The sequence below is a fragment of the Cornus florida genome, unplaced genomic scaffold (assembly GCF_030987335.1).
Source record: "Cornus florida cultivar Cherokee Brave unplaced genomic scaffold, ASM3098733v1 CherokeeBrave_3.0.0_Hap2_Chr03, whole genome shotgun sequence".
In the NCBI taxonomy this organism is placed as follows: Eukaryota; Viridiplantae; Streptophyta; class Magnoliopsida; order Cornales; family Cornaceae; genus Cornus; species Cornus florida.
The window spans coordinates 15,501,290-15,517,097 of NW_026775573.1; the positions used below are offsets into that span (position 1 = coordinate 15,501,290).

At 35.4% G+C, this 15,808-nt stretch overlaps 1 protein-coding gene across 1 annotated transcript; it reads right to left on the reverse strand.

Moving 5' to 3' along the window:
- Window positions 1-7,455: 7,455 nt before the first annotated feature.
- Window positions 7,456-10,728, reverse strand: LOC132301153 (putative disease resistance protein At3g14460). Its single transcript, XM_059798430.1, has one exon. It carries the CDS (start codon window positions 10,726-10,728, stop codon window positions 7,456-7,458), a length of 3,273 nt encoding a protein of 1,090 aa, XP_059654413.1.
- Between the last annotated feature and the right edge of the window lie 5,080 nt (window positions 10,729-15,808).

A 15,808-nucleotide genomic window follows, 5' to 3' on the forward strand; every position in this document is an offset into this window, starting at 1 on the left:
TTGTATGAATGCATTTATATTTAGATTAATTATGTCTAATCCAGTTTATCTGCTTGCTTACATATTCTATGATATTGGACCTTATTTATAATGATTGGAAAATGAACTTAGATATTTTATTCACAATGTAAGGGTACAAATGTGTTTATTACTCCTATACCTATCTCTTTTACTTTGAGATACCAAATTTGACATTAATGCTTTTAATAAATTAGATAAGGCAAATGATATGACTTGGTGCAATATTTTAGAGTTTAGCTCGAATATACTCCTAAGCTAACATTTGTATTATTTTATTTTCTTCAAGCATCATGTTAAATGTCAATAAAATGTTTTGGTGAGATTAGATAGAGAGTATGCCAAAGTACTATGTCAGACTTGAATAGCATCAAGATAGCCTAAGGAACTCCAGTATGAAATCAAATTTTGAACAATGATTGTTTATTATTTAAAAATTAGCTGGAGATCAATAAGGCTGACTTGGGTGGTAAGTTTCAAGTTAACATGATTATTGCCTTGTTACCAAACTCATTCGACTCTGTTAGAGTGAACTAAATAAGGAATCAGTTTGAGTTCACACTCGCTAATATTCTTATAGAATTGGTAACAGATGAAGGGATAATCAAGAGTATGGGCGTTCCTATCAATCTAACCTAGTCTATACCATCTTCTTCTAGGCCCAAGTGGACGAGCAAAGCAAAGAAGAAGGATGATAATAGGACTAGACTAGTACAAAACATGGGTATTCAAAAAGGTTAAAGGGAATAAGGCAGTGTATGTTGAGGGCGAAGAAAACTGTTTCTTTTGTTGCTAACTAAAACACTAAAGGACGAACTGTTTAAGCAATGACGTGGCATAGGAAAATATATATTTAATCATTGAGCCATGTTATGTGGTTGTGTCTATTAATTCTTGATGGATAGATTCTGGAGCCACTAAACATGTTTGCAATTTATTGTAAGGATTTCAGGATTCCAGAAGCCTCGATAATATGGAATATATTTGTACTTAACCTGATGTCAAGGTTGTAGCTAAGTCAGTGGGAGTATTACATCTGAAAATAGAGAGTATGAGGATATTAGTATTAGAGAACTATTTTTATGCACAGAAGTTAGATGCTATTTTATTCTTGTTTCACTTGTGGTTTATAAAAACTGTGTTGTTATTTTGTAAAACTGGTTTTATAAAATTGAATAGATATGCGATTTCTTCTGGTGTATTGAAAGATGGTTAATATACTATAATCACAAACTCTTAAGATTTGCAGGATGTAGAAACTAATGTTGCATCTTCTAGATTGAATGTTAAGAGAAAATTTGTTATTCCTGACTCATTGTATTTTTAATGTCTATTTTTGGGTTGTTATCAATCAAAATAAGATTCAAAGATTGGTCAAAGAAGGTTAATTACCTAGTGAGGCAGGGGAGCCTAAACCAAACTTGTGAACCCTGTTTTGAAGGATAGATAACTCTTAGGGCTTAATCGGCCAGATGAAAAAGACATAAAGGACAATTGGAGTCGGTACACACTGACACGTGTGGTCTTATGAACATCCAAGCAAGATTACTCACGTTTTGGATAAGTTTATCTGATGCAACACAAGTCTTAAACTCTTGGTATTTTCTGAGAAGGTTAAGACTGATGTGGAACACAAATTAGGTAAACTTATCAAGAAATTTCGATCTGATCGAGGATATGAGTATTTCTTGGGATAGTGCAAAGACTATATGGTCAATAAGGGTGTTATGTACCAGTTTTCCGCAATTGACGCTAAATGCATTTAGGTGTCAAATAGGAATAACATAATACCAGATAACATGGTTAAATCTATGATCAGTTATGCCACATTATCTCTTTCATTTAAGAGTTTAGCGTCAATGACATCGATGCGCATTATGAACTGCATTCCATCTTAGTCTGTCTCAAGGATACCGTTGAGCTGTGTTTTTGACTAAATCTTAGTTTGAATCACATGCACATATGGGGTAGTCTTGCACATGTGCGCTTGATATGGACAAGTAAGTTGGAAACAGATCATACGCATGATAGATTTGATAGCTACTCTAAAAGTCACTAGAATGGATTATTTTATGATCTCAATGATAAAAGTTGATTGTTTACACTCACTGTTTATCTATAAAAGAATCATATTATGAATCACATACCTAGTAGTATAGTGTTAGAGAATATGGTAAGAGTACCAGATGTACCACATATGAACACACTTATTATAGAAATTGAGAATAATATATGAATTCCCTATTAATGTGTTAGCATCATCTACTACACAGATTCTTGCATCGGTACATTGATGTAGTGGGAGGATTATCATCCAATTCGACAGAATCATGTTTTTAGGTGAGACCATTATGGACATCCCTGTTAAACATGAGTTGGACCCAGTAAGCTACACGGAAGCGTGAACCGATGTGGATACAGATCGTTTTGGTGAGTTACTATGAAATCAGAGTTAGAATCGATGTATTCTAATAAATTCTGGGATCTTGTAGAACTTTCTAGTAGGGTGATTCCTATGGAAGGTAAGTTAATCTACAAATAAATACTAGAAGATTTCTTAGTGAATAAATCATGAGTGTACAAAGGAATGTCATTATTTTTCTAATTCTATATATATTGATGACATCCTACTCATTTAGAATGATGTGGAAGTTTTGTCATTAATAAAGAGGTAGTTGTTCAATTACTTTTAAATGAAGGATTTTCAAGATGTAAGCTATATTCCTAGGATCAAGCTTTTGCAAGATCAGGTTAAAAGAAAAATAGGCTTATCTTAATAATCCTACATTGATAAAGTTTTGACCAGGTTTGGTATGCATAACTCAAAGAATGAGTTCTTGCTTTATTGATATGGATCGCTCTCTCTAGTAAGTAGTTTTTCAAGACTAGCAGAGGAGATTGAGCAAATGAGACTGGAACAATATGTTTCAGCATATAAGAGTCTCATATATGCCATGGTCTATACCAAACAGGACATCCGCTACATAGTAGGGATAGTCAGTAGAGATCAGTCCAATACTGGACTTGACAACTGGTCTATTGTGAAAAATATCATTAAGTACCTAAGGAGAATCAATGATATCATACTCATTTATGGATGTGATGATATGGTCCTAGTCAGGTATGCTAGTTCTGATTTTCAATCAGAAGTAGATACTATGAGGTTCATGACTTAGTGTATGTTCACTTAATGGAAGGGAAATCAGTTGGTAGATTGTCAAGCAGATTTCAACTGTTGACTCAAACCTGCAGGTGGAATATATTGCAGCCTTAAATGTGGCAATATAAGCCTATTGGTTTGATCTCACTGATTTAGAGGTTGTGGAGCATACTAGCCTGCCTATCGAGCTATATTGCGACAATAGTGCAGAAGTAGTCCAAACCAATGACCCAAGGTTCCATAGATGAACAAAATACACTGATAGGAAGTATCATGTTCTACATGATATTATCCGGCAAGAAAATGTACTTGTAGCTAGAGCATTGCATTGGAACACAACTTTGTTGATCCATTATCAAATGTGTCATTGATCAATAATTTTGATCATCATCTGGATAACATTGGAGTTAGGTGCAATTTGAATTGGCTATGAGGGCAAGTGGGAGCTGTTGGGATTTATATGCCCTGGCATAGCAAATTCCTGTTTGGATTAATTGACATATGTTCCTGACGTTTCTGAAATATTTATGTTTTATACAATTGGTGAATTCAATGTATTATATTTCGATTCACTATGAAATTGATAGTGTCCATGTAATTACAAGAAATATTTATATATATGTATGTGATGACAATCAATGCATGATATATAAATAGTAATTATAAATTGTTCATAGTCGGTAATTATGGATGGACTCATAATTAATTAAGACTTGAACTGGATCCGCGTTAGGTTGAGATATATTGCGAGAGCCGTCGTATGCAATTACTCTCTATCACCGTCATGGCATTTGACTCTTAAGCATGAGAAAAGTATAGACTCTTTTATTAATTAATAATTACTTTGATTTGTTCGGCGGATTCTTTGGGATCCTTAGACTGACACTTCGGGTAGTTATGTAATTAATAGTTAGAGGGTTATATTTTCAATATTTGCATCATTGCTACTTGTATTTATTTTGTATTGATTATGGTTGATCACAAAGTAAATTCGAAGGCCTTCGTATGATTTTAGACAAAATGATTTAATATATATTTATTTATTAAATTATTATTTTTGTCGAACAAATGTTTTATTGTAATCGAGCCAGAAATAATCAAAGGTACCAAAATAAATATATTAATTAAGTAGTCGGATTGATGGCATTATTTATCCGATAACTAATTATGCATAGAGGGGTCAAAGTGCAATATTGACTTAGAGGTTATTTATTATTTAATTGGAGTTCAATTAATTTCTTTTAGTGGAGTAGAAATTAATTTATGAATTAATTGAATTGGGTCCATGGACCGGGTCAATCATTAATTCATTGTAGCCAATAAAATAATAGGCCCAATGGATTCTCACTCATAGCCCAACTTGATATTGGAATCATATTAGATTTGAGACATATGAATTAGAAATGGAGAAGGATTTGTTGTTTCCTTTTCTTTATCTTTATGTTGCCTATAAATATACATGGTCTATGTATATTTTAGGGGTGATTCTGATGAGAAGAAAATAGGAATAACTTTTCTCTCTCTAGAATATTAGGGTTTATGTTCTCATCTAATGGAGGCTCCCACAAGCCTAGTTTTCCAAGGTCATTCATGGAGGCATATGAGTGATTCCTAAAGGCAAAACAATTACCAAGAAGATGGAGATCCAAGGAGAATGCATTTTGCTAAGGGATCTACAATAAGTGAGAACATTCACTTTAGAGGAGAGATCTAAGGTTTACTCAAACCTTGATGTAAGTATTCAATCTTTTAATTGAATGATACATCATGTTTTATTTTTGCATGAAACTTGTCTCTATGTAATGAATCAAGATCTATGAATTTAAATCCCTCGAAAAGTTTTTAAAACTTGCACGTTTCCCAACATGTACATCAATACAGTTGGCTCTGCAACTCCAAGTATAAGCAGTGGTTGTCCTCCAACAATTGAGTGGATGACACCTCAATTGGCGGGTGATGCAATAGTTTGCACCGCAGTTAAACTTCCATCTGTAACAATTACAGTTACAGAGCATGTCTTAGCAGATCTATAGTTGTAAAATGTAACAATAAGAGGACACTTGCATTTAATTGTCCCCTTAACAGTATCTCTTTCTGGTTGCTCCCCAAAAGATATATCTGGAATTGCTGAAGCAAAGAAAATATAAGTAGTTGGAGCCAGTATCACCATGTTGCAATGGCTTTGACACGTCGTACTTGCACATTCACAAAAAAATTATTCTAGTATATTCTGCATGTGTTTTGAAACGATACTAGAAAAATTGCCAACCTCATGCCTAGGGGGAAAACAGAAAAAATAAAAAGAAATAAGAAAAAATTGCTTGCCTCATCAGATAATTAAATGGGCAACTTCAGAGTTCAGGTCATGCCTAGGTTCATGTGAGCTCAAATGGCACATGAATCAAGCTCTAGTTCCCTTCCAGCTTGCAAGCTGCCATTAATGAACGATAGAGTGATAAGCTGATTGCAATCAAATAAGTAGAAGTAATTAATTAGTCATGCAAAGTAGAATTTAAACCTGTACCTGAGTGGCTCATGTAAGCGGGAATTGAGGGAGAAGTTCATAAACCTCACCATCAAGTGTTCAAAGACGATGAAGTAGGTCTCAGAAATGTCACATTGACCGTTTAATCATGGAATTGCTATGTTTGTGATCACTAAAAATATGAGTTAACAGAGACCAGTATAAACTCTCCAATTCCTTCACCCAAGCTATACAGGAGGAAATCATTTTGTGATTCTGCATCAATTTTCGAACATCATAATCCACTCATACCCAATGTAGGGTGCAAAAGTATTCATACATGTCATATTTCAATAATTTCAAAAATAATAATACCTAGAAGCACTGAGATAATAATTATATACACTCTTTTTTTATGGTGGACAAAGCTATTATAATGAATAAGAAGTGAACTAAGACCCCCCACCCGCCAACTCCAAATGCATTTGTCACCATGCTGCAATGTGTAGTGTAGTTGAATAAAAAGGTCAGTATCTAATACTGTTCTAGGAACTCGAGACAAACATTTGGAATATTTTATTGCAAAGTAGTTAACCTCAGACTCAAACCCGTGTCCTTGTGATTATCAGGCTGAGCTTTTAGCATTGAACCAAAAAATGACCCAAAAAATAAACAGAAACAGATATAGGCTAGTTGGGCACATTTTAGTGCATATTCAGCATAAATGATTCAAATGGAATTCTGCATATATTCCAAAGAGATGCTACTCAATTTTGCATACCTTATCATTTGTATACATGAATGGTTTCAATAGTTCATGTCAAGCCCAGGTCGATACGAGCTCCAAAGGCACATGAATCTTGTTTTGGTTCTCTTCCAGAATGCATACAATATATACTCCAACTAATTGAGGGATTTGCTTGCTTCATGAACTGAAACAGAACTGATATGTGTTCCGTAGCTCGGGAAGTCTATAATTGGAAACCATAGTGCTGGCAGAAGATATCAAGATTTCAAGTAAGTCAAGAATTGTATTAAATAAATAAAAGTAATTAATAACAAATGCAAACTAGAATTCAAACATGACAGCCCGAGTGGCTCATGCAAGACAATTTGTTTTTTTTTTTTTTTTTAGTGTGTGTGTGTTTGTAATGGAAAATTGTGAGAAAATAAAATCTGAAGGGAGAAAATGACTTCTATGACTTGCACAAAACAAGTTCGCATACAGAGCAAAAAAGATATGGGGAAATCTGTATTAGAAATTAAAAGGTTTTACCTGCTGATTGTTTTCTTGCACTTCCGCATTTCTTTCATTTTCTTTGCCTTCCATCATTGTTTCTGAGAATCAAATAGAGACGTGAGGGTGGGTATTTAGCTGCAAAATAAAATCATGTTAGTTTAAAAATTTTCCATCAATTTAAACCAGATTTATTATACATGTTGGCAATGACAAAATTGTTAGAATCAGCATTTTTTTTGTTCTAGAATTGACATTAATTTAGTTTGTATCTGCCAAAATGTGGAGGCACATACCTAACTGAGAATTGAAGTTTCTCTGCAACCATCAATGTTGAGAAAGGTGATAATTCATCTTGTTATGGTCATGAAGTGATTTGATCATCAACTAACGCGCAGCACTAGTGTTGATGGTGCAAGGAAAGTGAGGGGGGATTAATGATAGATAGAAGAAAGTAAAATATTTCGTTATGTTGTAGAGAGTGTTGAACAGAGTGTAGTACCTGAGCGGAAGGAATTAGGGTGGTTTTCCTGCATGAATAGAAACCAAAGGAATACATGCGAGAATGGATGAATGTCACTCTAAGTTTATGATGTCTTCACCATCAAGGCTTATCCAGGGGATTTGGGAAATCTTGGGCCAATCTTTCCCATTATCCCTTTGGCAGCGTGGTTTCAGCAATGGACAATTCTGTATCTGCAGAAAAGAGAGGGAGTTGGGCAGCCCCTCTTTTGGCAATGACTGGAGCTTTGGGCATTCATGCAGGTATAGACTTGTAAGAGAGGTGAGGTGTTGAAGGCCCTTGTGGTTCACTGATTTCAGATTTGGAAGTTTTGCAATCCAAAGAGTGGTAATAGTGGTGGGTAATAGCCACTCCTCTGGAAATGACTCCAACATTTCTTCCTCATATTCACCCCAGATATCGAATTCTTTAAGAGACGAAGGTGTTTGCAAACCCCAACCGATCCGACCCTTCATCAGTTTCTCACAATTACAGACCCAAAGTGTAGTTAAGTTGGACGGCAAACCTCCGTCTGGAAAGGATTCAACTTCTGGACAGTTCCATATATACAATCTTTCAAGAGATGGGAGGAGGGTGTGCATTTGTTGCGGCAGCGACTTCAAATTATTGCAAAAACTGATTCTCAAATACGTCAGATTGGGAGCAGGCAATAATCTTCCTCCATCACCATGGGGAAAGTATACCATTTTAGGGCAATCATCTATTTTAAGCTCCATCAGATTTTGAAGCTCTTCGCCATCTCGAATTGAAAGCGTTTCAAAATTTATGTTCCCTGAGATCTTGAGATAACGAAGCTTTGGGAATAATCCCAATGACAATGACTTGAGAAGGTCACAGTTGTATACAATCAGATTTTCAATGGAACATGTGTGGTGATTATGCTCCGTCAGGGAAAATTCTATACGACTACAGGAGGAGATCTCAAGTGTTTTCAATGTGGGAGCAGGTAGACCATCAATGAGGAAAGACAACTGAAGAAGAGATGAACAATCATAGATGCGCAACTCTTGAAGGCAATTGTTGATGCCCATCATATTCATATTCATATTTATTCCCTTTGGTACTGCTGCTAGGGACGGCAATCCCACATCCAGAAATGACACAAGGCTCGGGCATTTCTTTATCGTCAACCTTTCAAGTTTCATTAAATTGCACAATTCCGGCTGAAATTCCATGAAGTTTGACATATCTGAAATATTCAATTCCTCAAGATGAGGTCGGTGTAGCAGCAGCTGCCTCACTTGATCTGGCACAAGCTGTTGGCATCCAGAAATTTCTATTTTTCTTAAAGAAAGGACATGACTGGGTAATTCACCGGTTAGCTTAGAGCAATCGACCAAAGAAAGTTCTAAAAGGCGAGAGAACTCTCCAGCACCTAATGCATCCCATTCCTCCCACTCTTCCATTTCTTTGAAGCTTAGTGTCTCGAGAGATTGAAATGGTTTCATTGAAGAATCAGCATCCCCATAGAATTCCTGACTCACCTTAGTTATTGCTTTCATCCCTTCAATTCTTAGATACTTTAGAGAGGGTAGTTGGCCAATCGATGGCAAAGAATAGCAATTTCCACACCTTATTAATTTTAAGGACACCATGTTATGAAACGAACGAGTTCTCTCTAACCAATTCGGAAATCTTGTGCCCCCATAGTTAATGATGCGTAGATCCTTCACCCTAGCATGAGGTTGTAGCCTGTCAAGTACATCTCTTTCTTTGTGTGAATCATTAGCATCACCATCCCATTTGAACTCTAACCCTTCAAGGTGCTCCTTTCCTTTTAGATTGGCTTCTGATGCATCGAGACCACTTGTCATATTTTGAAGCCCTGAAATGAGAAGTTCCCCCCGAAGATGACACAGTTCCTTCAATCCATTACTCCTTGATCCACTATTCTTGCCAACTACAAAATATGTTAAATGTTGGAGATTTTTCAGTCTGCTCAATTGTATCGGCATTTCAGTTAATGTTGTTCCTCTGACATCCAGATAACGCAAGTTTATTAGTTTACCCATATTCAGAGGCAATTCAGTGAGATCCCGACAATATGACAAATCTAATATCTGTAAATTGCACAAGGTTGTTACCGCATCAGGTAACCGTCTGATTTTTGTCCAAGAGACGTCTAAATAGCGTAAAAGTATCAAATTTTCAATCGATTGAGGCAATTCAGAAATCCAGTAATGAGACAAAGATAGCACCCTTAAGCATCTCAGGCTTGGCAACAGATCACGTAGTACCTTATTGCCTAAGAAACAATATGCTTTTTCATCAAATGATATTAAGGTCCGTAAATACTTAACCTCATTAACAGCCTTGAATTTCTCGAATCCATCATATACACCCTTAGCATACGAGAAATGACGAACTTTTTCACATACATGATTAAGGGGTTTGCCATCTTCCAACCTAAAACAAAACTCTCTAGATATCTGTTGAGCTAAATCATGGATTAGGCCATGCATTACATAATCAGACTTAGTGTTATGACTTATTTTCTGAAAGAAAGACCTTGACAATAGTTCACGAAAGTAGTAATTACCTGCATCTTCCAATAATATATTATTTTTGGGTTGTTGCACAAGATCAAGGGCTATCCATAAATGGACTAATCGTTCTTTTTCAAATTTGTAATCTTTAGGAAATATTGAACAATATGCAAAGCATCGCTTTAAATGCGAAGGAAGATAATGATAGCTCAATCTTAAAGCTGGAAGAGTGTTAGGATCCAAGTCCCATATCTCGCTTTTTAATATATTTTCCCATTCCTCAGTTTCCAATTTAGACCGCAAGAGACCTCCAAGTGATTTTACCGCTAAAGGTAGGCCTCCACACTTCTTCACAATTTCTCTACCAATTATCTCTAGGTCTGGATGAGCCATATAATCTCCATTCTCAAATGCATGTTTTGCAAATAATGACCAACAATCTTCCAATGACAATTGCTTCAAGTGACAATAACTAGGAATAGTGCCCATGACTAATGCAACTTTATCAATGCGTGTGGTTACGATAATTCTACTTTCCTGTGCTCCAATTCTAAAAGGTCTTCTTAATAGGTTCCAGTGAATTGAATTGTCATTCCAAACATCGTCTAAAACAATCAGAAATTTCTTCCCTGCTAGGCTCTCTTTCAACTTGATTTGAAGTTGATTAAGTTCATTAATTTGATTAGTTGATGTCGTAACAGCCTCAACAATTCTTTTTGTTATCAAAAAAATATCAAAGTCATCAGAAACACACACCCATGCTTTCAAATCAAAATTCTGATCCACTCTAGCATCATTGTATACAAGTTGAGCAAGGGTTGTCTTGCCCACCCCACCCATTCCTACAATGGGGATTACACCAATCTCTTTCCTAGTTGTATTGCTAGACAACAACAATTCAATAATCTTCTCTTTGTCGTTGTCCCTACCATAGACATCAAATTCATCTACCAAAGATGTGGTTGGTAGCCTTTGCCACTGTTTTCTTCCAGCGTTGTTTCTCAAATGAAGAGAATTTTTTTGCTCAACAAAACACTCCAACTTATTAACGACCTCCTTCATCCTCAACTCTATTGCTTTATCAGACAGGTACGTATAAGAAGATACAAAACGATTAATCGGTAATAGAGATAGCTTGAAAGGACGAAAAAATCGATTGAAACCAACCTTAGTTGTCATGCTTTGGATTTGGGACTGATCGTGATCAACTTCCAACTTGTCCTTCAAGGCTTTGGTAGCAATTTCATCCAGCAAGTCCTCAGCTTGGTGGACAACATGTTGGAGCTCGTCGAGCCAAGCTTTAACATGTTTGTTGGTAATTTGCTTGTCCTCCGCGTCATCCAGCACTGCTTGAAGGGCTAGCAAGATTGTCTTCAGTTTGTCTACGAGTCCATCATCGAACTTTCGTTTGGAAAAGAAGCTTTTGAACTCACGAGAAGCCATCCGATCAAACAGCACTTGAAGGGAAGCCGAGAGAAAGCGCCACCCACCAAAGCTTCAGCCATGTTCTTTTTTTGTGCAAAGTAGAGAGAGACAGAGAGTAGCTGCAAAAAGCCCCTGGGAGAGAGAGGAAGAGTATTTGCATGGAGCAAGAGAATAGAATATTACCAAAAGAAATGCCAACAATTCAACCTTGGATGAAGCATTCACATGGGCGTGTTGGCTCCTTCTCACAATCAATGTCCACAGTCTAGCAATTTAGAATCATTTACAGAAAAACACGTCCATAATGGAGACTATGTGCTCTTTTTAACATATTTAATGAACAAATACGTCTCGAATGAGCTAATGCAACATTATTGTTGTTAGCCCCATTGACTCCATTGGCAGAAAGTGAGAGAGAATAACGCGGAAATGAAAGAGAGACCAGTAGTCTATTGTTTTGGGACTCGGAATGGGAAAAAGCTTCTGCTAGATAGAAAAATATTTTATTTTATTCAATTATATATTTTATGTTATTCAATCATACATTATATATAACATATAAAAGAAAATGCAACATTATTGTTGTTAGCCCCATTGACTCCAATATTGGCAGAAAATGCAACATTAATGCGGAAGTGAGAGAGACCAGTAGTCTATCGTTTTGGGACTCAGAATGGGAAAAAGCTTCTGCTAGATTGAAAAATATTTTATTTTATGTTATTCAATTATATATTTTATTTTATTCAATCATATATTATATATAACATATAAGAGAAAATTATAACATGAATAATACTATACAAATAACTAACCTTGAAAAGAAATTTTTTGGTCAATGAAAATAAAATCAGCTCCACTTGCCTAGATGAATAATTTGATCTCTTTTTCATTGTTAGGTTTTCACAGCAGGTGCATTCATCTTTTGTTATTGTGTATTGAGCTAGTGATTGGACTGTGGAATCATTTTAAAAAAAAATAATAATAATAATAAAAAAGAAAAATGTTTTTATGGTTAAATCGAGATGGTGATTAAGGATGTGTGTTGGAATTTTCTAGGAATCATGAGAATTTTCGGAATATTTCCTAATAAATTACAGCTGATTAGGTATTTGGATAAGTTTTTTTAACATTGTGCTGTTTATTTATTGAAAAAAGATAGTTTTAATGACACCCGACTGTGAGTGGGAGTTGGGTGTGGGTCACAGTGCAAGCATACCATTACTCTTATATTGTTTTGTGTTAAATGGATATAAGAATTATCATTATGGGTTGCATTTAGAAAGTCTTTTATAAATAATAATAATTTAAAAAAATATTGGTCAGAACCATTTAGGAAATTTCTGGTAAGTTTGGTGGTTGGTACAATGGTGAATTGCATGAAGCTAAGAAGCTACTTTTATGGTCAATACTTCTTACGATAAATATCAAGACTGTTGACTGTACATTGTGGCAGGAGAGAGGACTCACCAATTCACCATGAAATGAAGAGAAAATTAGTTGTATTCACACACCAACTACCAAGCAATAATTCTCTTTCTTTTTCAAGTCAATAGGGGCAAGAATCAACAGGAAGAAGATAACTCCTAATGGAGAGCTTATTCAAGGTGATGTCCCATAAAAAATGCTATTGTCTCTCATTTCAAGTCCTTTTTGGGGTCTTCATCCCACGCTTATCCTGGAAGACAGTACCAGCAATCATTTACTACCAAAACTGTTCCTCCTCGCCTTTGTGAAGACCTATCTTCTATTCCAAGTGACAGTGATGGTTTTAATAGTTTGTTCTTCCAAAAAGCTTGGCCTTTTATTGGAGAAGACTTGACTAAGGCAACTAGGGAATTCTTTACCAATGGTAAACTACTTCAAGAGCTTAATTGCTCCGACATCTCTTTGGTTCCTAAATCTCCAAACCCTTAAAACCTCAAATGACTTTAGGTCAAACTCCTGTTGTAATTCAATTTACAAATGCATCACAAAATTATTAGCCAATAAATTAAAACCAGTCTTACCACTTCTCATTGACCCAAGCCAGTCTACCTTCATACAAGGGAGGTCCATCAGTGACAATGTTCTACTCTCTCGAGTTATTGCATGGCTATAATCTGCACTCTCCAACTCTTAAATGTGTTTGTTAGCATATATGATAACCACGATTTATGGAATGACTTACCATAATAGTAGAGATTTGATTATGCATATGTTAGCATATATAATAACCACGATTTATGGAATGACTTACCATATTGGCAGAGATTTGATTATGCTATAGAATATGCCATAGAATATAGACCTTCAAAAGGCCTTTGATTCTGCAAGTTGGCAGTTCCTTCTAGATGTCCTCCCTACTATGTTACATGGACTCTTCAAAAGTAGTAAAGTATCCATGTATGATACATATTGCTTAGACATGGGTATGGGATATGTGTCTGACACTTTTAGTTGGACATATACCTAAAAAGCATATTTAATCATTCAATTATATTGTACTATTACATTAAAATGAATTAAAAAAATCATATATTGAACACTATATTAGATAAAAACATTACTTTACCGTATAAAATAAAATAAACTAACTAAATAAAATGAATATTTAGACGTGTCCTTCGGTTTAGAGAATTAATACGTCCGATGCATAGATACATACCCGTAACCAAGTCCATGTAACATAGCTTACATTGTTCTCTTCTCTCACGGGTCTGCATATTAATCAGGCCAAAAGTTCTGTGTTCTTCAGTGGGGTTGATCCAATATCCAACACAATATTTCCTCTCTACTAGGATTTAGCATTGGGTGTTTTCCTATTAAACACTTTGGGATACCATTAATCGCCACCGTATTGGGAGAGCTCAGGACTGCATGCCCCTAGTTGAGAAGATCACAGGTAGGATTGATCACTGGACAAGCAAACTTATATCTATTCAATCCATTATTATTAGTGTTCAACTTGATTGGGCTACTATGTTCATCCTACCTGCATCATTATCTTAGAAATTAACAGCTTATGTAGGAAGTTTTTATGGTCTGGATTTAAGTCACACAATCCTCCTCGACGGATGTCGCTCTCACGCACCGAACGCGATTTCGTTCCCATTGGCACTATTTGTAACTTAATTTTACAGTTTTCACTTTTGTTTCCGCTTTATGTTACTTAGGTCTGGATAAATGTTTGTAGAGCTAAAGAGGACGGTAGGCTGAATATTACCTAGTGGTTTAGTTGGTAGATCATCCAGCTTCAGGAACAGGTGGGCCCGTGTCCTCTATCTCCTAGTTTGCAAGATATACACACACACACACAGGAATATAAGATTAGAAACAGGTGTTTATGGGAAATCAATGTACCTCGAAAATGCTCATTCAACTTGAGGAAGTTGTTGCATTTGAGACCTGGTGTTAACCAAGATTGGTAATGGGAACACCCTACTCTTTTCTGGCATCATAATTGGCTCTCTAATCTGATCTTCCTCTATGTAGCAGCTTCAGTCAGGATCAAATTGCTAGCTCAGAAATACCAAGCAATTCAAGATTAAGCTCATGGAGACTTGATGACTCATGGAATTTCCCGCCAAAGTATCGTGACCATGATCCCTGATCTCCAACGGCTTGATCCACATACCATCACAGAAGAATACAATTGTGGGTTCACTTAGCTGGGCTGGGTTTGGGAAAGTATGTTGTCTTTTTGGGCTTTAATGCCTAATTTGTATGGCCAATGGCCCAAAATTTGTGGGTCCAATTATATGGACTACGTATAGTTTTTTTCTTATTCAATAAATTGCTTAACTTTCTCGGAAAAAAAAATTCAATAAGTTCGTTTGGTTAGATGGAATCAACTAGAAAAGAAATGAAAGAAAATTTTTAAATTTTTTTAGAGTTTGGATAGATGGAAAAAAAAAAAAAAAAACCATAGAAAATATAGTTTCCCACATTAGATTAGTTTCCTTCAAAACTTTTCTCACAAAAAACTTGCGAAAATAATATTTTCTAGTAAAAACTGCTTCTTTTTATTTAACATTCTTATTTTATCCAACAACTAAATCATGTAAAACAACTAATTGAGTTTCTTTTCTACTGAGTTTTAAAGAGGCTAGTTCTCTAACAATTTCTATTTTAGTAGATTTCTAAAAAGCAAGTTCTCTCTAAACATGTTCTCTTGCAATACTACTTGTCGGTATTTTTTGGTTCCAAATATATACATTGTATCTGATAATATATATACACCTCTATTATATATACAGAGAATAATATATATTTTGCTCTTTTTGTGTTCTCTGGTTGAAAGCCCATGAGTCCATGAGTCTATTTTTTTATTTTTATTTTTATTTTTAAGCTTCCTTATTTCTCTTAAATGAATAATTAGTTCTACTTCCACTTCCACCTAAGAAATTATTGTTTTAATTTAAACAATATAAATGAATATAAATAATTATATTAGCCTAGCGGTATAAGACTCCTACGGAGATTCGGGATTCGAATCTCAGTGAAGGTAGTGTGTGTG

Excerpts from the sequence above, each read along its gene's own strand:
- LOC132301153 (XM_059798430.1), bottom strand. The coding sequence starts at position 10,728 with ATGGGTGGGGTGGGCAAGACAACCCTTGCTCAACTTGTATACAATGAT.